The sequence below is a fragment of the Chrysochloris asiatica genome, unplaced genomic scaffold, assembly GCF_000296735.1.
Source record: "Chrysochloris asiatica unplaced genomic scaffold, ChrAsi1.0 scaffold00444, whole genome shotgun sequence".
NCBI lineage: Eukaryota > Metazoa > Chordata > Mammalia > Afrosoricida > Chrysochloridae > Chrysochloris > Chrysochloris asiatica.
The window spans coordinates 380,128-401,718 of record NW_006408962.1 but is presented as its reverse complement, the minus strand read 5'-3'; the positions used below and the strand labels follow the sequence as shown (position 1 = coordinate 401,718).

The 21,591-nt window shown below is 36.6% G+C and overlaps 1 protein-coding gene across 1 annotated transcript; it reads left to right on the top strand.

Moving 5' to 3' along the window:
- The first annotated feature begins 12,813 nt into the window (after window positions 1–12,813).
- Window positions 12,814–13,844, top strand: LOC102813802 (olfactory receptor 4M1-like). The gene has a single exon (XM_006877140.1). The coding sequence runs from the start codon at window positions 12,846–12,848 to the stop codon at window positions 13,785–13,787; it is 942 nt and encodes a 313-aa protein (XP_006877202.1). The 5' UTR covers window positions 12,814–12,845; the 3' UTR covers window positions 13,788–13,844.
- The last annotated feature ends 7,747 nt before the right edge of the window (window positions 13,845–21,591 follow it).

The following is a 21,591-nucleotide window of genomic DNA, read 5'->3' as shown; positions in this document are numbered from 1 at the left end:
TTTCCTTCTGTTGTGCATAGGATTGCTATGAGTTGGTAACAACTTGATGGCAACTAACAACAATAACAATTGAATGAAATGACTCATAAATCATGACCCTGGATCTTTCAACCATTAAACAATGAGGTGTTTGTTTATACATAAGCATCACTAGTAACTGCTTTTCATGTGCCGCAATAGCAGCTACATCCCACAAAAATCTCAGATTTATGTTAATATAAACCCAGAAACACTAATCTAGTAATGTAAAGACTTCTCCTTGGGAAACTAACAAGAAATGTAATGCTTTGCTATTTGTAAAATCATAGCTTGCACATCAGATACTTCTCTAATTATGGTCTTTAAAACCTTGCTAAGTTTATCAACATAAACTTCTAATTCAAGAGTTACAATATCTAAGCTTATTTAAAATCTGATGATTTCCATTAATGTAAGAACCAGCTATTTTAGTAACCAATATTACAGTGTGTATTATAATTTATTCTATGGAAATTTTTTTCTTTTCTTAATTTTTACTTAATGTTTTTAAGATTTCTTTTCAGTTTTCAATTTTATCTCACTCTAGTATTTCTTATTTTTCCTTTTGTTAATTTATTTTATATAGAGGTATCATAACAAAACCAATCAAAATCTGTAGGTACAAAAACCACTAGTTAGATAATTTAGCAGAAAAGGTGGATAGAGATTTCTTATATCTAGAAGACAGAACATTAAAACTGACAGCAATGGAATGTTTTTCTTATTGTTAATGAAGTTAAGTATCTTTCCATATGCTCAAGAATGCTTTCATTATCTTTATGAAAATATTTAAAAATATTTGCATATATTTTATTTTGATTTTTCTTTTATTGTTTTTTGTCAAGTGATTTATGAAGTTTTAATTTATTCAAAGTTGTTGCATCTTTCATTGCTTTTGGTTTTACAATGAACAATCTTTACTGACATACAATTTTGGAGGAATTCAACATTGTTTTCTACTATTTATCATTTAGAGTAAAGGAGCTCTGGTAGCTCTGGTAGCATAGTTGTTACAAGTCGAGCTGATAACCTCAAGGTCAGCAGTTTGAAACTACCAACCGTTCTGAGGCTTTCTGTTCCTGTAGAGATTTCCAGCCTCAGAAACCCTATATTGGGTGGATATGAGTTGGAACTGATTCCAAGGCATGCAGCCACCACCATGCTGAGAGTGATGGATCTAGTTTTGTTTCAGTTTTCCCATATAGCTTCTATTTATCCTGACATTTAGTCCTGGGGTAGCACTGTAGAATAAGCACTGGAATGGTAACTGGAAGGTCGGTGGTTGAAACCCACCCATCATGACTCAGAAACCCTAGACAGGGTCACTATGAGTCAGAACTGACTCCCAGGCATTTAACAACAACATCTTGGCTTTTAATAATAATTCCATCTTAGCCTCAGTGATTTGTGAAGCCATCTTTATTAAACCAGATTTCTATGTGTATTTGGGTTTATATCTGTACTTTCTAGTTTATTGTATTCCAATAAATTTATCTATTTATTCATGTATTGGTATCATATTGTTTTAATTATAGAAGCTTTGTCATTTATTTGATAGATTTACTAACTTGGTATCCATCTCTTTTTTCAGTGTTTTCCTATTCTTGCATGCTATTTTTCCATGTTTTTTTGTGTATGAAATTATCTAGCTCCATAAAAAAAGCTGCCAGCATGTTTATTGAATTTACATTAAATTTTAATTAAGTTATCAATAACGGGCATCTTAAACACTAAGAACACAAGGTTTTTTCTATCTCATAAAGTCTACTTATTTATCATTCAGAAGTGTTTAAAATGTTCTTCATTTGACTTTGAATAGTTCTTATACAATTTTTCTTAAGTAATGCATATTATTTTTCTGTTCTAAATGGGTTTTGTTTTTTTTTCCATTTTATGTTCTAATTAGTTACTAGTTTTGTATATTAACCATATTGATTTCACATGTTAATACTATATCCTGTTACCATGTTAAATTGGAGTCCTGGTGTGGAGATGTAAGTATAAGCACTGTACTGTTAACCTGAAGATCAGCAGTTTCAAACCCACCAACTGCTCCTCAGAAACCCTAGACAAGGTCGCTATGAGTCAGAACCAACTTGGTGGTGTGGAACCACCACTACCACCATTATGTTAAATTATTTGACAGCCTGAGTTAGTTTATCATTGATTATGTAGGGGTTTCTAGATATACTACCATGCCATCATAGAGGCCTGGTGGCATAGTGGTTAAGTGTTCCTGGCTAACTGAAAGATTACTTTGAGGGAGAAAGGTGTAGCAATCTGTTTTCATAAAGATTGCAGTCTCAGAAACCCTTTAAGACAGTTCTGTTTTTTTCTGTGTGGTCATTATGAGTTGGAATCCATTGGATAGCACTGCATTTGATCGGATTTAGTATCATGTCATCTTCAATAGAGATTGTTTTATTATTTTATTTTCTAAATCATATTCCTTTGTTCTTAAAATTTTTTATTGGTTAACACTTTGAGAATGATGTCTATAGCAGTGGGTGGTGGTGGTTATGTGCTGTGGAGTCAGGTCCAACTCATAGTGACCTTGTATAGGGTTTCCGAGGCTGTAAGTCTTTACAGGAGCAGAAAGCCTCATCTTTCTCCCGCAAAACTACTGATAGTTTTGAAATGCTGACCTTGAGATTAGCAGCTTGATTCGTAACCTCTACGCTACCCTCCTTAGAGATAGTGATTATATGTGCCTTGTTTTGACTTTTGAGGCCATTCCTCTTAGTTTTCCCAACAAGATGCTGACTTATGTATGTATGTTTGTATGTATTTTATCATGCTAATAAGGTACTCATTCATTACTAATTTCTTAAGAATTTTTATTAGAAATGGATGATAAATTTTATGTGAAATCTTTTAGTATCTACAGAGAAAACATAGAATTTTTCTATTCACCAGATGGAATACACAGACATCAAAGTGACTATGTCTGTGGAAAGAGATGGTGGAAAGTTCCATATCATCATCTAAAACAAGGCTGGGGAAGACTGTGGAACAAATCATAAATCACTCATATGAAAGTTGAGGTTGGATCTGAAGAAAATTAAAACAAGTCCATGAGATCCAAAATATGACCCTGACTATATCCTACCTGAATTTAAAGATCATCTGAAGAACAGGTTTGATCCATTATACACTGAAGACCAAAGACCAGAAGACTTGTGGGATGACATCAAGAACATCATGTAAGAAGAAAGTAAAAGGTTATTAAGAAGAGAAAGAAGAAAGAGAAGACCAAAATGGATGTCAGGAGATACTCAGAAACTTGCTCTCCAGCATAGAAATACTAAAACAATTGGAAGAAATCAGGAGGTAAGGGAAATAAACAGAAAATTTCGAAGGACAGTTTGAGAAGACAAAGCCAAATATGACAATGAAATGTGAAAAGATCTGCTGTTAGAAATCAAAAAGAAAGAAGACACAAGCATTTCTCAAGCTGAATGAGTTGAAAAAGAATGCAAGCCTAGACTTGCAATACTGAAGGACACAATAATTTGTAAAAGAAAATCCTTGGCCTCCTGAAGATGATCATCTAGTTTAGGGACCAAAATGTTCACACTCAAAAGAATAATTGTCAGTACAAGACAGTATATGTTATTTTCTAGGTGAAAGGTACTTACAAATGTTTGGAGAGTAAAAGCTGGGAGAGTGATAAATAAGTTGGTTTAGGGAAATAATGACTGTTTCTCAGTTGTTCATCACTGTATGCTTGATGTGTAGTACAGTGTCTGACATGTAGTATATATTCATCAGATACATGTACAAGACAATGGAAACCATTTAGAAAGATTATTTGGAATTAAAGAAGACTTAGACCCATATAGAGTTTTGGAGTCCTGGTGTGGCATTGCAGGATGATGTACTAGACCACAAAGTCAATTTGAATCAAAAGGTCGATGGTTCAAATCCACCAGTCATTTGGAGACCCTTTACAGGTTCACTGAGTCAGAACTGACTTGGTGGCACTTAACAACAACAACAACACATAGAATTTGGACTCCTGGTTTGGCACTGTAGGATAAGTACTGGACTGTGTACCACAAGGTCAGTGTGGTCAGCAGTTCAAACCTACCAGCTGCTCCTTGGAAACCCTGTACAGGGTCACTATGAGGCAGGACTGAATCGCAAGCAACAAATACAGAATTTGGATTCATGTCTTGTTTTCTAAGTATTCAGCATCTCTCAGTGATAAAGTCCTTTGAGATAAGCACACATCATACTTTAGAAGGTATATCACACATGATATTTTCCACTAAAAAACCTTCCATGGGTAATTGGATATCTTCCTTACTTCTTTTGGGCAACTCAAAAGTTGTGTTTCTGTGCTTCTTGGATGACGCACATAGGAACTTTTTAAATTACTCCCTTATGACTTTGATTCCTACTTGGCTGCCCCAGGCCTCTAGAGAATTGATTTTCTTAGTTACAATCCATGATAATCGTTAGCGCATTGTTACATCAGAGCAGGAACTGATATATACCAAAATGTAGAAGACAAATGCCTCTGTTGTGGCTGGAGGGAGATTTGGCACCTTCTGCCCCCTCCATTCCTTGACTGTACCAAGACTGACACAATAATTGGTAAGTAGAAGAATGGTATTTTACTATGCACATAAAGCACTCTAATTTTGAGATAATGGAATGGATATAGTGATGGTATAACTACATAAAATAATTAGAGAACAGTGGTAAGAAGCAGAAAACCTTAAGTAAGTTCTTTAGGAAACACAGTGATCATGTGAAACAGGTCTTCATGTTGGAGTTGGTGCACAAACTCTTCTTTTATGTGATCTCCACAGCTTAAGCATTTTAAACCCAAGGAACCGTGCCTTGGCAGGACACCTTGGTCATCTCATACTTTTAGAAAGGACTGTTCTTAGTCTCATTTTATGGATCTTCAAAGAGTTCTAAATCACTAAAATAAGCTTCCAAAAGTTTGATTCTTATCATTCCTGAAAAGAAGCTCAGAAGCCCCCAAGATCTTCAGTACTTCTGGTGATGGGCTTCAGGATGGGTACGTCAAGATGATGGGGGAGGTGGGATCTGAGATGTTTTATTTTGAGGCAATAGGAGCCGGTAGTAGCATATGACATTGAAAGTAAAGAGAAGAAAAAATAAATTTAAAGCAAAAAACACTTCCTTGAAATCAAAGTGGATGAAATAGAGTATTTTAAATAGAATTATTTAAATAAGGGGTTCAAATAGATAGCAGAGATAGTTGTCCAACATGATGAATGTAATAAAACGTTACTGAACTCTACATGTAAAACAAAACATGTTGAGATAAAAATTTTTGTTATCTAGGTACTCACCACAATTAAATTTAAAAAGGAAGATTGTAGGAAATGGAATCAGTCAGGACATGGTGAAACAGTCAGGAAACACTAATTTTATTTTATACAGAAATTAGATTCGGAAGTGTTTGTTTATTCTTCTTTCAATGTCATTTATTCATTTATCTGTTTATTTTCAAACACATTTATTCTTCCATTGATTTAATAAACACATATTGAATACTGATAGTGAAGTATGAATAAACTTAGATCTTGGTTATATAAAGACTCAGGGTTTCTGCTATATTTTGGTCAAAATATAAACCAAAAGATTACAATGCAATGAGTAAAGATTTTATTGGAGATTTGAATAGGTACTATGGAAGCCCAAATGAGATTTTTTTTTTAATGTTTTATTGTGAATTATGTTACTTTACATGGGAGAACATTAGTTTTACATTCATTCTATTGTATATTGTCTCTCATTGCCATGGTTATAATCCGCTCCATGCAATCCTTCCCCCCCGTGCCCCCCAGGTCTTCAGTTGCTCTCCCTCTCTTGATCTAAAGTCTCCAGTTGCTCCATCACCCCATGTCATCATCTCTGGCTCCATTTCAGGCATCACTGCTTCTCTGGGTAGGGTCCCGCTCTCTGCTCTTCTCCCTTGATGCTCCTAGGGACCTCCACTCCTAGACTGAAAAGTTAATCACTTCCCTCCTTGCTATAAAACGTCTACCTTTACATATCCAACCCTCTCAATCAGTCCTGATAACAATTATTACTATTGTATCACCAGAGACCTGTCTGCATTTCATTGCATCAACCCCGCCTAGACAGATTGAATACTACTCACTGGAGATTCTACCTTCCTCCATGCCCTCTGGATCTAGGTTCCCTCTTGAAAGCTTATAAGCCAGTCACTTCCTGCCTTTGTAGCCCCCCACACCCCATTTTGGGTAGCCAAAGTCCAAGTTGCCCATCCCTGTCTACTCTGTGTGTGGAGGGGGTGGGAATGATTCTTGCTATAAGGACTTGTTCCCTCTTTTGAACTACTGCTTCCATAGGTGTAGGTCAAGTTTATCAAATTGTATGAGAAGATTTTTTTTCCCTCTTCTTTTTACTTCTGGTTGAGCTCTGATCATCCAGTCACTGAAGCCAGGATAAGTGGGTATTATCTGCAAGTGTGGGTGTTCTTATGCATATGCCCTCTCTTATTATCAGCTGGACACTTCACTCTCCACTCTGGTCCTCTGTGGCTATGTCACTGACTCTGGGCCCAAGAGTCCCCAGGTCTTGCCACACTGCTGGCCAACCAGGTCTTCACCCTGGTTCACATAAGTCTATTGAACGTTGTAGGGCTTAGCTCGCTGCTTCATTGCTGTTTTTCCCTCACTTCCCCTTGTCGGTGTCGAGCGAGCGTGGTCACCAATCACAGCGTGTATTCCCATTGAGTCTTAGACTTGGAAGGGGTTTGCACTGAGGGGACCCGACCACTTGCCTTGATGTTTCCTGGGCAAGCATGTTGCTTGTTCTTGTAGTAACAGTCGGTCTGCCTATGTTGTTTTATATTTTTCCTGTAGGTCTTTCTTTCAAGAAGCATCTTCTGTTCTTCTAGCCACTCCAGGTTGGTCTGCTTGTCCTTTCAAGCGGGAATCTTCCATCTCTGGAGATCTGGATGTGGTTCAGGCTTCCACCTATAGTCTTATGTATTGCAGTGGCTCCGCAGGAAGCCTCCTTCCAAATGAGATTTTTGTGGTCATTTTCTAATGACCCAAGCAAAATTTAGGGGTTTGGGATAAGAAGGTTTGTGTGAGTTGTTGATGATGTTGTGAACTGTTACATTGATTCTGACTCATAATGACCCTGTATAGGTTTTTTGAGGTTGTAATTCTCTATGGATGCAGAAATTCTCATCTTTCTCCGATGGAGTGGCTGGTGAATTTGAATTGCTGATCTGATCCCTGTAGCTATCATTACAGTGATGAGCCCAATGGGTAACCCACTATACAACCAAGGCTCCTTTTGAGAGTTGTTACTTTTATTAATAGCTATTTATCTCCAGCTACTCCATGGCACGTAACAACAACAACACATAGGATTGTAGTTCTAAGAAAAATGGGAGTAGTTGCTTATAAAACAAATATCTACCATATCCAAGGAGAGAATGGGGAGTGTAAGCAGACATTATGGTGCAATATTTTGAAGATCATGGCAGCAGGTCTGTTACTTTGCAAGGGAAATCTCTACGTTAACATAATGATAATAATAGTTAAGTGTGTGCTATGAGTCAAGTATTTTTCTCAACTTTACACACATTATCTTATTAATACTTTCAAAAATTCCTATGTGGTAGGTACTATTACTATCCCCATAATGTGGTTGATTGATAGAGACAGAGAGTTGGGTGTACTGCCCATGATTACAAAGCTAGTAAGTGGTTTAGCTATGGTCTGAACCAAAGTACTTTTGTCTATATCTAAGTCTGTTGTAAGAGAAACTCTTAAACAGCAATTGATACTTGAAACATTCTCTTTGAGATCAGCCCTTCTCTGATTACAATGTTTTCTTTTTTTTTCCTAATCAACTGTGGGCAATGATGTTACATGAAATCTAGATAATTAATACATTTTAGTATTTTCTGCTACTGGGATATTTCTGATACTCACAAGCTATATGGTGAAGATGTTTGCATAGACTACATCTTTAATATTTCACTAAATAAGAAAGATAAGCTTCATATTTTAGGAAAAAGTCAATTCAGTTTAATGCTCTTGTGGGTTATACATATTCAGTAATGGCTTTCCACATTCTTATGCACATAGTTCTTAACTTTGTGAAATGTTTGCTCTTTATTCACTTTTATTTTCATAGAATCATAATTTTAGAGGTGGCATAATTCTTAAAATTCTAGTTAAAAATAAATCTCTCATGTTACTAGGGAGAAACTGTTAGATAGGAGGGTTTTGGTGGCTAAGTTATGATAAAAATCCAAATCTCTTGATTCTTACTCATTGCTTCTTCCAATCAACCAAGTAAATATATTTTCAGAAAATTCAATTCTTTATGAAAATTTCAATGAAATTTTTAAAAATTATAATTTACTGCATCTGTTTATGTATTTGATAATCTGTATGAAAATGTATGCTTAGTAAAGTTAAAACCCAAACCTTAAAATATGACTTTGCTATATGGTTCTTTTCCCTATAGTTTACAAAAAAATGTCTCCTATTTTTTATGTTTATAAATAAGTAATGCTCTAACATGCAGCTGACTGGGCTAGGAGAGTCTCTGGAAATCATCCTCGTATGTCTTTCTATTTTTTTTAAAAAATCTAACATTGTCCTACTGACCCTCTCCATCCCACACAACTCAGTGTTCCCTCTGATCTCCTGAGGCCAAAGCTCCATCCACCATGTCCTTCACTGTGATCCTCATAATCTACTGGTTTGAAATGTACCTTATTTCAAGGATTTTTGATAAATCACTACTTGAAAGAATCTATAAAACTTTAAAATATATTTATTTCATCTTTTACAATTGTATTTTACATTTTCATTTAAACAAGTACCCCATCAACAACAATGTAGTCCCTAGAGATGAGCTATTTTATTCTCAGAAGAAATACAAGACTGTCACACCTCCTTTTCCTTTCCCATTTTCCTTCCATTATCCAAACCTCTCTTGCACTTAGCTTGATTTCCCTTCCTGTTGTTATGGATGTGGATTCTAAAAGTACTCCTTTCAGTTGTGAATTTCATTGATTATCAAGAGGGGCTAGACTGTGGTTTTACTCTAGGAGAGACTGGCGTCTTTATTTACATCTTCTTTTAAGGGAAAGAGCTTGAACAATGGTATGAATAATACCTAATCTTTTATAAAAGCCTTTTGTCTGACTGTAACTAGTATCTCTCTTGTTATTGAAGCTTTTACTATTTCAGGGTCATGCTTGACTTCTCAAAATTGGAAAGATTCAACTTTCCTTGTGGTTACTTGGAGTTTGTCCAGACACATAGATGAACTCTGTATGGCTACTAAGGAAGTATTTCTGATCACATTCATGTTTCGGGGTTCCCTTAAGGAGAGTTCATAGTTCACACACCTGCAGGGAGGGCCCATGTACTCCTTGGTGTCTGTTTTGTCACCCTCTAGACAGTACATCCCTGCAGATTAAGTACAGAATGGGAATTCAGTCAGTCCATGTTTTTAAAGGGAAGCAGGCTTCCATACACAAACTTGGAAGGACTAAATGGGTAGATGTGGGATGGTGTAAAGTCCCCTTGAATAACTTCTCAAGCTGCTCTAAGAGTATTAGCTGTTACTTCCTTAATGGCAATCTTAGAAAGAAATGCCTTTAGTCTCCATGGATTGTTTATCTCCCCCAGGAAATTCCTATAAATATAATTCCTTGCTCTAGATTTTCATTGCTACAGATCCTAATCTTTCTTAGGGTGTGGCAAGGCAAACCTAATGGTGTATATTAGATTGAAGCAAATTTTATTATGTACCTAGAATACGTTGGACGAACATCATTTTAGACAAGAACATATCAAGGCAAATTAAATTTTAAAAAAATTGTCATATGGAATTAAAATCCCAGTTTGTATAAGAATAACAATATGCAACCTAACCAAGAATCCTGCCAATTACATCTCTTATATATTTCTAAACTATTAATTTCTCTATATAGTTATTTCTTTAGTTTAAATCATCCTTATCTTTTTCCTGATATCCTGCCTCATTCCAACTTACTGTCCATATAACAAGCAGAGTGATATTTCTGAACTGCAAACCTTGTTAAGCTACTTCTCTGAACTTTAGTCTAAAATATATGAAAAACTAGTAAGGTACATTTGTCTTACTGTGGGCTGAATTCATTGGTGTTTGGCCACCTCTTGGTTCTGCTCTTGTGCTGCTATCAGTCATGGCTTCTTCCAGTTCTGGAAGCTTTCTCCTGCCATAAGGTCTTTGTAATTGTTGCTCTCTTTTTCTAAATTGTTTCATTTTCTAAGACCTCTTTTATAGATAAAAACTAAAATTGCTGCCATAACAGTATGCTGTTATTGTTGCTAAGTTTTATCCAGTGGATTGCTACTTATAGTGACTTTATGTACAGAAGAACAAAATGTTGGCCAGTCCTATGCCATACTTACCATGGTAAGTCCCACTGCTGTCAATTCAATTCCAACTCATAGTGTTCCTACAGGACAGAGTAGAACTGCCTCACACAGTTCCCAAGGCTGCAGTATGTATGGAAACTGTCACATCTTTCTACTGTGGAGTGGCTGATTGATTCAAACTACCAACCTTCTGGATAGCAGTTGAGTGCTTGACCACTGTGCCCACTGTTGCAGCTACTATGCCACTTCATCTTGTGGAAGGTCTTCCTGTTTTTCACTGACCTTCCATTTTACCAAGAATGATGTCCTTTTGTAGGCGTTGGTCCCTCCTGATAATGTGTCAAAGTACATGAGATGAAGTCTTGCCAGCCTCATTTCTAGAGAGCATTCTAGCTATATTTCCTTGTAGACAGCTTTGCTTGTTCTTTTGGCATCCATTGTTGTTGTTGTTAGGTGCCTTTGAGTCAGTACCAACTCATAGCAACCCTATGCACAGCAGAACGATACACTGTCCAATCCTGGGCCAACCTCACTATTGTTGCCACTCTTGAGTCCATTGATGCTGCCACCAGGCCAGTCCATCTCGTTGGGAGTCTTCCTCTTCTCCGACCCTCCACCTTACCAGACATGATATTCTCCAGTGACTGCTCCCTCCTGACTGGTCCGAAGTATGAGAGACAAAAGTTTGGCCATCCTGGCCTCCAATGAGCACTCTGATTGCACTTCTTCCAACATGGATCTATTTGTTCTTTTGACAGCCCATGGCACTTTCAATATTCTCCTCCATCACCATAACTCAAATGTGTCAATTCTTCTATGGTCTTCCTTATTTACTGTCCAGCTTTCGCATGCATAAATATTCAATATTCTTTGCCAATACCATCATCTAGTTTTTCTTCAAACTTTTTTTTTTTTTTTTCATTGTTTAGTTTTCCCATTCATGTGGCAATTAAAAATATCATGACTTGGGTCAGGCTTACCTTAGTCCTCAAAGTGACGTGTTTGCTTTTTAAGGTTTTATGTAGGTCTTCTGCAGCAGATTTGCCCAATGTAATGTCATTCGATTTCATGACTGCTGCTTCCGTGGATATTGCTTGTTGGTCCAAGTAAAATGAAATTCAGTATTTTCTCAATTTATCATTATGTTGTTTATTTGTTCAGTTGCAAGAAGTTTTGCTCTCTTTATGTTGAGGTGTAATCCACACTGAAGGTCTTCATTAGTAAGCCCTTCAAGTCTTCTTCACTTTCAGCCAGCAAAGTTGTGTCATCTGACAGGGGTTCAATTTCCCCAAAGGGGAGCAGATCAGATATACTGTGTTAGAGGAAAGACTGAGTTACCAATTTGGGAAGATTTTCCAAAAATTTGTCTAGAGAGAACATGCTGCTTCATAGATTATCGATCTTAAATTTGGCTAAATTTGAAAGTTACTGCAGATATTGCTTACTAAGGCAAGTATTTTGGGAAGGATAAGTGCACTGCTGAGTTTCATAAAAACAGAATTGTATAATGTTAAGAAATTGAAATTTGAGTTGTAAATGTGACACACTTTCTATGGTTTCAGTGTTTCTAATTTATAGGACCATTGTACTCTTTCCCTATCTCAGTTTATCAAACTTAAATTTGGGCAGCCAAACATACCCTAAAATGATCTACAATTGACTAAAAGTGTAATGATCTTATGAATTTGGAACACTGAAACCATACACAATGTGTCACACATTTGTAACCTAAATCTGAACATACCTTAAAATGATCTCCTAGTGACTGAGAGGACTCCTGGTAGGATAAACACATGACTACTAACTCCAAACTCGGTGATTCAAACCAACCAACTGCTCCTTGGAAACCCTATACAGAGTCGCTATGAGTTGGAACCAATTCAAAGACACTTAACAGCAGCAACAGTGACTGAGAACATTTGAAGAACTTGAAAGTATTTAACTTAATTCTAGTTAAATGCTAGGTCCCTGAGTGGTGCAAGAAGTTTGAGATTGACTACTAACCTAAACATTGTTGTTGTCATGTGCCGTGGAGTTGGTTCTGACTCATAGTGACCCTGTACAGGGTTTCCGAGGCTGTAAATCTTTACGGGAGCAGAAAGCCTTATCTTTCTCCCATGGAACAGCTGGTAGTTTCGAACAGCTGACTTTAAGGTTCACAGCCCGATTCATAACCACTACTCTACCAGAGCTCCTTAACCTAAACATTGGGGCTTCGCAAATTCATCTAGTAATGCCAGGGGGAAAGCCTGGTGGTCTGTTTCTGTAAAGATTACAGTGAAGCAAACCATAAAATGCAGTCCTACTCTGTGTAACACATGGGGTTGTCATGAGTCAGGAATCTCAGGGTAACGGGCTTTTAAATGTTTTTTCTTTGTTTTTTTTATAGCTATGTTATGCAAAAAGTGAAGTGAAGAAATGGAACACGAAAATTATACCAGGGTGACTGAGTTTATTCTCACTGGCCTATCCCAGACTCGGGAGGTACAACTGGTCCTGTTTGTTATATTTCTGTCCTTCTACTTGTTCATCCTTCCAGGAAATGTCCTGATCATTTGCACCATCAGGCTTGACCCCCATCTGACCTCACCTATGTATTTCCTGTTGGCAAATCTGGCCTTTCTTGATATTTGGTACTCTTCCGTCACAGCCCCTAAAATGCTAGTAGATTTCTTGGTGGAGAGGAAGATAATTTCCTTTGGAGGATGCATTGCACAACTCTTCTTCTTGCACTTTGTTGGAGCTTCAGAGATGTTCCTGCTCACAGTGATGGCTTTTGACCGATATGCTGCTATCTGCCGCCCTCTCCACTATGCTACGATCATGAATCGACGTCTTTGCTGTATCCTGGTGGGTCTCTCCTGGATGGGTGGCTTCATTCATTCTATAATACAGGTGGCTCTCATTGTTAGACTTCCGTTCTGTGGTCCCAATGAGTTAGACAGTTACTTCTGTGACATCACCCAGGTGGTTCGAATTGCCTGTGCCAATACTTTCCCAGAAGAACTAGTAATGATCTTCAGCAGTGGTCTGATCTCTGTGGTGTGCTTCATTGCTCTGCTAATGTCCTATGCATTCCTCCTGGCCATGCTCAAGAAACATTCAGGCTCAAATGAGAGTACCAACCGGGCCATGTCCACTTGCTATTCCCACATCACTATTGTGGTGTTGATGTTTGGGCCATCCATCTACATTTATGCTCGTCCATTCGACTCTTTTTCATTAGATAAAGTGGTGTCTGTGTTCCACACAGTGATATTCCCTTTACTTAATCCCATCATTTACACTTTGCGAAATAAGGAAGTAAAGACAGCCATGAGAAAGCTGGTCAGCAGATGCATTTTATGTAAAGAGAAGTGAAAAGTAAGTGCTATCATCCATAGTCCTTTTAAGCATCATTGTCCCAAAGTAGGAGGCATTTGCTGCTTTCATTACCTACTTTTATACAAGATCTTAAAATCTTACTATATTATTCCTCTATTTGGTGAAATAAACAAAGACATTAAAATGCAAAGAAATTTATTCATACTTTCTTGAAATTTCTGACAGATCATTATTAGACTTTCAGATACCATTTTTATTATTTTTTTAGATGATATCTACTTGATTCCAACGCATCGTGACTTTATGTACAACAAAATGAAACACTGCCCTTTCCTGCACCATCTGCACAATTGTTGCAGTCACAGTGTTAATCTGTCTCACTGAGGGTCTTCCTCTTTTCCACTGATCCTCTACACTTCTATATTACCAAGCATGATGTCTTTCTCAAGGGATAATATGTTCAAGTATATAGAACTGAGTCTTGCCTACTTCCATTCTAAGGAACATTCTGACTGTACTTCTTCCCAGGTAGATGTGTTCATTCTGCTGGCAGTTGATGGTATATTCAATATTCTTTGTCAACACCATAAATCCTTCTCTAGTCTTCCTTATTCACTGTCCAGCATTTGTATGCATATGAGGTGATTGAGTATATAATGGCTTGGGTCTGGAGCACTTTAGTTCTCAAGGTGACATATTTGCTTTTGAATACTTTAAAGAGGTGTTTTGCAAATTTTCCTAATGTAATATGCCATTTTATTTTTTGATTGCTACTTCCATGGATAAAGAACTCTGGTAGCTTAGTGGTTACAAGGTGGGCTGCTAAACTCAAAGTCAGCAGTTCGAAAGTACCAGCCAATTTGAGGGAGAAAGATGAGGCTTTCTGCTCCTGTAAAGATTTACAGCCTCAGAAACCCTATGCAGGTCACTATGAGTCAGAACTGACTCCACGGCACACCACCACCACCACCACCACCACCACCACCAATTCCATGGATGTTGATTGTTGATCTAAGATTAATGAAATATTGACAGCTTCAATGTTTTCTTTATTTATCGTGATATTGCTTATTGGTTCACTTGTGAGGATTTTGTTTTCTTTATATTGAGATGTAATTTTGAAAACTGTAGTCTTTGATCTTCATCAGTAAACTCTTCAAGTCTTTTTCACTTTCAGCTAGCAAGGTTGTGTCATCTGCACATCACAGGTTGTTAATGAGTCTTCTTCAAGTCTGTTGCTGCGTTCTTTTCATAAGGTCCAGCTTAGATTATTTGCTAAGCATACAGACTGAATAAGTATGGTGAAAGGATACAACTATGATGCATACCTTTCCTGATTTTAAACTATGCAGTATCCCCTTATTCTGTTCAAACAACTGACTCAGTCTATGTACACGCTTCTCAGGAGCATAATTAAGTGTTCTGGAATACCAATTATTAGCAATGTTATCCATAGTTTATTACGTTTACATAGTCAAAAGCCTTTGCATAATCAACAAAACACAGGTAAGATCTTTCTATCTTCTTAGCAAAGCTGAGTGAGTGATTTCAACGTTGCAGCTGTTTGTTGAAATAGCTCAGTTGTTATTCTGTTAGTTTTTGGAGCCTTGTTTTTCACCCATGCCTTCATTGGTGAAGAAACCCTGTACAGGGTCACTATGAGTCAGAACCGACTCCATGGCATATAACAACAACAATGACTCTGTCTACTCTATTCATTTTTGTTTTTTGATAATTCTTAAGTCGCTCAGTATTTTGTCCATAGAATTCTTCAGCATTGCAACTTGAGACTTGGACATCCCTTTCAGTTCTCTCATCTTGGGAAATGTTAAGTGTGTTTTTCTCTTCTGGTTTACTAACTTCAGATTTTTGCACATTTCATTATGATACTTTACTTTGTCTTCTAAGTAGTCCTTTGAAATTCTTACTTTTATTTTATCATTTCTTCTTTTATTTGTTTCCTGTCTTTTTTATGGCATTTTACATTCTGCTCTTCAGTCATTAATATTTAAGGTGTCAAATCTATTATTGCAACGATCTCTAAATTCCAGTAGGATATATTTAAGGTCATACTTTGGCTCTGTGGAACTTAATTTTCTTCAGCTCCAACATGAACTTACATTTGAGCAATTGATGGTCTAAGAGACCATGTCCTTGTTCTGACTGATGACTTGACTTTCTCCATTATATCTTTCCACAGATGTAGTCCACTTGAGTCCTATGTATTCCACCCAGTAATGTCCATGTACATAGTCACATTTTGTGCTTTTAAATAAGATATTTTTAATGAATACCTTCAAAAATTCTATCATGTGATCTCCTGCCTTGTATCTGTCATCAATACCATATTTCCCAAGCACCGATCCTTTGTCTTTTCTTTCAATTCACACCAGTTTCCAGTCACCAGTAATTATCATACATCTTGATTAAATGCTTAATCGATTTCACACTGCAGAAGTTGGCAAAAACCTTCAGTTTTCTCATTTTGGGTATTATTTGTTGGTGCATAAATTTGAATAATAATTGCATTAACTGGTATTCCTTGTAAGAATATGAATATTGCTGTATCATTGACAGCGTTGTACTTCAGGATAGTGACATACTCTTTTTGGCAATAAATGTGATGTTTTTCTGCTTCAATTTGTAATTTCCTGCATAGTAAACCATATAAGCAGATATAATGATATCCTAAAACACATGTTTTCAATAATTGTTTAAGCATCTACCTATAGGTGACATTCTCACAGTGAATCTGAAGAAGCAATTGTCCCAGCATATGGATGTGACTGGAGTCCTGATGTGGAGCTGTAGGATCATGCACTGGGCCTCAAGGTCAGTTTGAATCACAAGGTTGGAAGTTTAAATTCACCAGCCACTCCTCAGAAACCCTAAAGAGGGTAGCCATTAGTCAAAACAGACTCATCCACACTTAACAAGTGATCAAATGAAGTATCGGTACCACTTATCAGTCTTGGCACAATTGATTAGTGTTTGGCAAATTTAGGAGAATAGTTTGTCTATGTTTCCTTTAATCTCTTCAACTTTTTTGAGTTAATTGTGAAAACAGATGACTCAGTTATACAAGCACGTTGAACTCATACTTCAGGTGAAGTACAACAATTTTGGTGACAGAGCTCAAGGTTCTGTCACATTCTGGAAACACATTTTTTGACATCAGAATAGAGTAAAATTTGGGTTTTCCCTAAGACCCATATCTTTTTCCAGTGGTATTTTTCAGTCTCATTTCCTCCAGATCAAAGCAGGCTTGGAGGAAAGCGGTTCTAGGTTGACTGGGATTGGTAGACAACAGCTGTGTAATATTTAAGAAAAACTATTAAAATCTTCACCACTTTTGTACATTTTAAGTATTTTATAATTATGTACCACATGCTAAAACTAAATTGGGCACTAGTTATGGCTCTATAATTCAGAATTCTTTCTCAATTGCCATTAAAAAAACGTATATATTGAAAAGATCTAAAAGTATTGATTCCCATGATGCTGTAGTCAATTATTTGTTGGTAACCAATTTCGAGTTCACTGGCACTAAGAATCCAATTACTGATCATGCCTCAAAATGTGAAAGGTCAATTTAACACTTGTGTACATATACATAGGATCTGTTTTTGTTTTTTTTTTTTTAACTTTTACTTCAAACTGGGGAGTCTACCTATCAAAGGAATGGAACACTTCATGTGATTGAGTGTTAGTGTGTTATTTTATTTGAAAAGATAATATGTCTAGATTTTTGAGAAAAATAAATTCCTACTAACATCAGGAATGACTGTATATGAAAGGATTGTAAGAGCAAACCCAGAGCTACTATTTATCAAAAGAAATATTTACTAAGAGTATAGAAGATAATCTGTTCTGGGCCAGAACAGCTCAGGTACACAGAATGGGTTGACGATGAATAGAGTTTCTACTTTGATTTTGTATTTTATCCCCCTATAATGACCTTCTTCTACCCTCAATGCTATGGTGACTTTTCTTCTAGGAACCTAAAAGCATGGATTGAAGTTATAATTCCTCAATTTAGAATTGACTTGCCATCACCTGGAAATGAATAAAGCAGTAGACATCTCTGATATTCTTCAACAGAGCATGGATATAAAAGATATACACGTAAATAATAAAAAATTTGACTGTTTTAGACATTATGCAACCTATTTCATCTCTCTCTCTATGTACAGAATAGCGGATGTCTATTCAATTTGTCATGTGTTCTTAATTTAACTAGGATTTATCTTTTTGGGAAGACACCATTGACTTGATATGACCTTTAAACTTCAAAGTACTGCTACTACAAAGGAATACTTTCTGAAAAATCTCAGAAATAAAAATAGATAAATAAAAACAAAACACATCAAGAACAGAAGTGTAATGATGAATTGCTTAATTAAAATATTATGTGAAATTAAGAACTAATCTAGAAGGAGATCCAGCAAATTTTTGGCACCTACCTTGGCTAATGGGGACCATCAATAAAGGCATGGATGGTAGTTCTTAACTGGGGGTATTTTATCATCTCCTTTGGACATTTTCTGGTAGCCACAGATGCTGCTCATCACCATACAATGCACAGAAGAGTCTCTTCTGCCCCTAAGGGGGGAAAAAAAAAATACAGTCAGATGTCAATAGTACCAAGATTGAGAAACTATGATTAAGACAATGAGCAGAGGAAAAGGCAGGCTAGTGTAGGAAATATATATATTAATCAACAGTCTCAAGCACAATTCTTTCCTTCCCACAAAGCTCTTCTCTATTTCCTCTCCTTTACTTCTAAATTTCGTTTAGTCTTTTTTTTCCCCCCAAATATGTGTGTGTGCTTCAATCATTCACTTATTTTTCTTTCCAAAACTTCTGTTGAATTTCTATTTACATTACTGGCAACCTCTGGATTGGTTCATCCAGGGTTAGTAAATTAATACTTAATAGCTTTAGTTCCAGATTGTGATAATACCCTTAATAACTCACCGATTTCCCTGATATTTTATTTATTTTTGCTGGCCTTGGTGATAGAAATGAAGCTGGAAATGGCATGATAGAATTTTGTAAAACAAATGACATATTCATTGTACACACCCTTTTCCAGCATTATAAATAACTATACACATGGAACTCACCAGGATATACAAGAATTAAAGTTGTATTACCTGCATATTGCAAGTTATTAATGAGTCTTCCTCCAATCCTTATGTCACATTCTTCTTCATATAATCCCCTTCAATAATCTCTGATTATTTGGTCAACATACTGGTAGCGTAGTGGTTACAAATCGGGCTGTGAACTGCAAGGTCAGCAGTTCAAAACTACCAGCTGCTCCGTGGGAGAAAGATGAGGTTTTCTGCTCCTACAAAGATTTACAGCCTCGGAAACCCTGTTCAGGGTCGCTATGGGTCGGAACCGACTCTACGGCACTTAACAACAACAACAACAATACGGATTAAATGGTGGTGGTGGTTGTTTTGTGTTGCCAAGTTGGTTCTGACTCACAGTCACCCTGTAGAGGATTTCTGAGGCTGTAAATCTTTGTAGGAGCAGAAAGCCTCATCTTTATCCCACAGAGCAATTGGTAGGTTTGAACTACTGACCTTGTGGTTAATAGCCCAGCTCATAACCCACTACACTATCAGGGCTCCTTATATAGATTGAATAAGTATGGTGAAAGTATACAACTCTGACAAACATCTTTCCTGATTTTAAACCATTCAGTATTCTATTGTTCTATTTTAACAACTGCCTTTTGTTCTAGGTACAGGTTTCTCATGAGTACAATTAAGTGTTCTGGAGCACCCATTCTTCTCAATGTTATGCATAGTTTGTCATGTTCTATACAATTGAAAGTCTTTCTCTAGCATAAGTGAATATCTTTCTGATATTATCTACTTTCAGTCAAGATCCATCTGGATTGTTATTTATATATCAGCAGTGATATTCCTAGCTGTATGTCCTTTTCTAAATCCAGCTTGAACTTCTGACATTTCTCTGTCAATGTATTATTACAACCAGTTTTAAACAGTCTTCAGCAAAATTTTACTTCCATATTATACTAATGCTGTTGTTCTATGATTTCTGTATTTCATTGAGTCACCTCTCTTTGGAATGGGAACAAATATGGATCTTTTCCAATCAGTTGACCAGGTCTTCCAAATATTTGGCATAGGTGAGTGAGCATCTTCAGTGCTGCACTAGTTTGTTGAAATATTTGAATTTGCATTTCATCAATTCCTGGAGCCTTGTTTTTCACCAATGCTGTCAGTGCAGCTTGGAATTATTCCTCCAGCACCATTGGCTCTTGATCATATGCTACCTGTTGAAATGATTTAATATCAGACATTTCTTTTTGGTACTGTGACTCTATATTTCTTATAACTTCCTTTGATGCTTTCTTTGTCATACAGTATTTTGCCCATCGGATCCTTCAATATTGCAACCTAAGGCTTTGATATTTTATTCAGTCCCTTCCACTTGAGAAATGCTGAATGTCTTCTTCCCTTTTGATTTCCAAACTCCAGGTCTTTGTACATTTAATTATAATACATGACTGTCTTCTCTAGCTAACCTTTGAAATTTTCTGCTCAGTTCTTTTGTTTCCTCATATCTTCCATTCTCTTTAACAACTCTACACTGGATAGCAAGTTTCAGAGTCTCTTCTCACATTTGCTTTGGTCTTTTCTTTGTCTCCTGTCTTTTTAATGATCTTTTGCTTTCTTACAGCATGATGTTATCCAACACTTCTTCTGGTCTTTCGTCATTAGGGTCAAATACATCAAATTTGTTCTTGAGGAGGTCTCTAAATTCAAGGGAGGTATATTGAAGGTCATAGTTTGGTTCTCATGGAGTTGTTTTAATTTCCTTCAGCTTCAGCTTATATAGCTTCCCCTGGTCTTGTTTAGGTTGATGATACTGAGATTTCCCATGATCCTTTACAAAAGATGTAATCAGTTTGATTCCTTTGTATTCCATCTGGTAAGGTCCATGTGCATCATTGTGGTTAAATTGTTAATTGCCATTGAGTCAAGTTTAAAGCCGGATCCAGAAGAGGACATTGAACGAGGGATATCATTGCTAATGTCAGATGGATCTTGGCTGACAGCAGAGAATTCCAGAAAGAAGTTTTTCTGTGCTTCATTGACTATGCAAAGGCTTTGATTGTAGATCATTACAAGCTATGGACAACATTGCAGAGAATGAGTATTCCAGAATATTTAGTTGTGCTCATGAGGAACCTGTACATAGGTCAAGAGGCAATTGTTTGAACTGAACAAGGGAATACTGAATGGTTTAAGATTAGGAAAGGTGTATGCCAGGGTTGTATTCTGTCACCATACTTATTCAATCTGTATTCTGAAAAACAATCCGAGAAGCTGGATTACAAGAAGAAAAATGTGGCATCAAGATTGGAGGAAGACTCATTAACTACCTGTGATATGCAGATGATATAACCTTGCTTGCTGAAATTGAAGACGACTTAAAATACTTACTGATGAAGATCAATGACCACAGTCTTTGGTATGGGTTACACCTCAATGTAAAGAAAACAAAAATTCTTACCACCAGAACAATAAACAGCATCATATAAGTGGAGAAATGATTGATTTGTTAAACACATCATTTTGCTTAGATCAAACATCAGCACATTTTGCTCACATCAACCATAAAGCAACTGTCAAGAAATGAAATGGTGTATTGCATTAGGCAAATCTGCTGTTCAACACCTCTTTAAAGTGTTGAAGAGCAAAGATGTCAGTTTAAGAATTAAGGTATGCTTGAGCCAAACCATGGTAGTTTCAATAAGCCCATAAGCATATGAAAGTTGGACAGGGAATAAAAAAGA

What these genes read in the sequence shown, in the direction of transcription:
- LOC102813802 (XM_006877140.1), top strand. Translation starts at nt 12,846, where the DNA reads ATGGAACACGAAAATTATACCAGGGTGACTGAGTTTATTCTCACTGGC.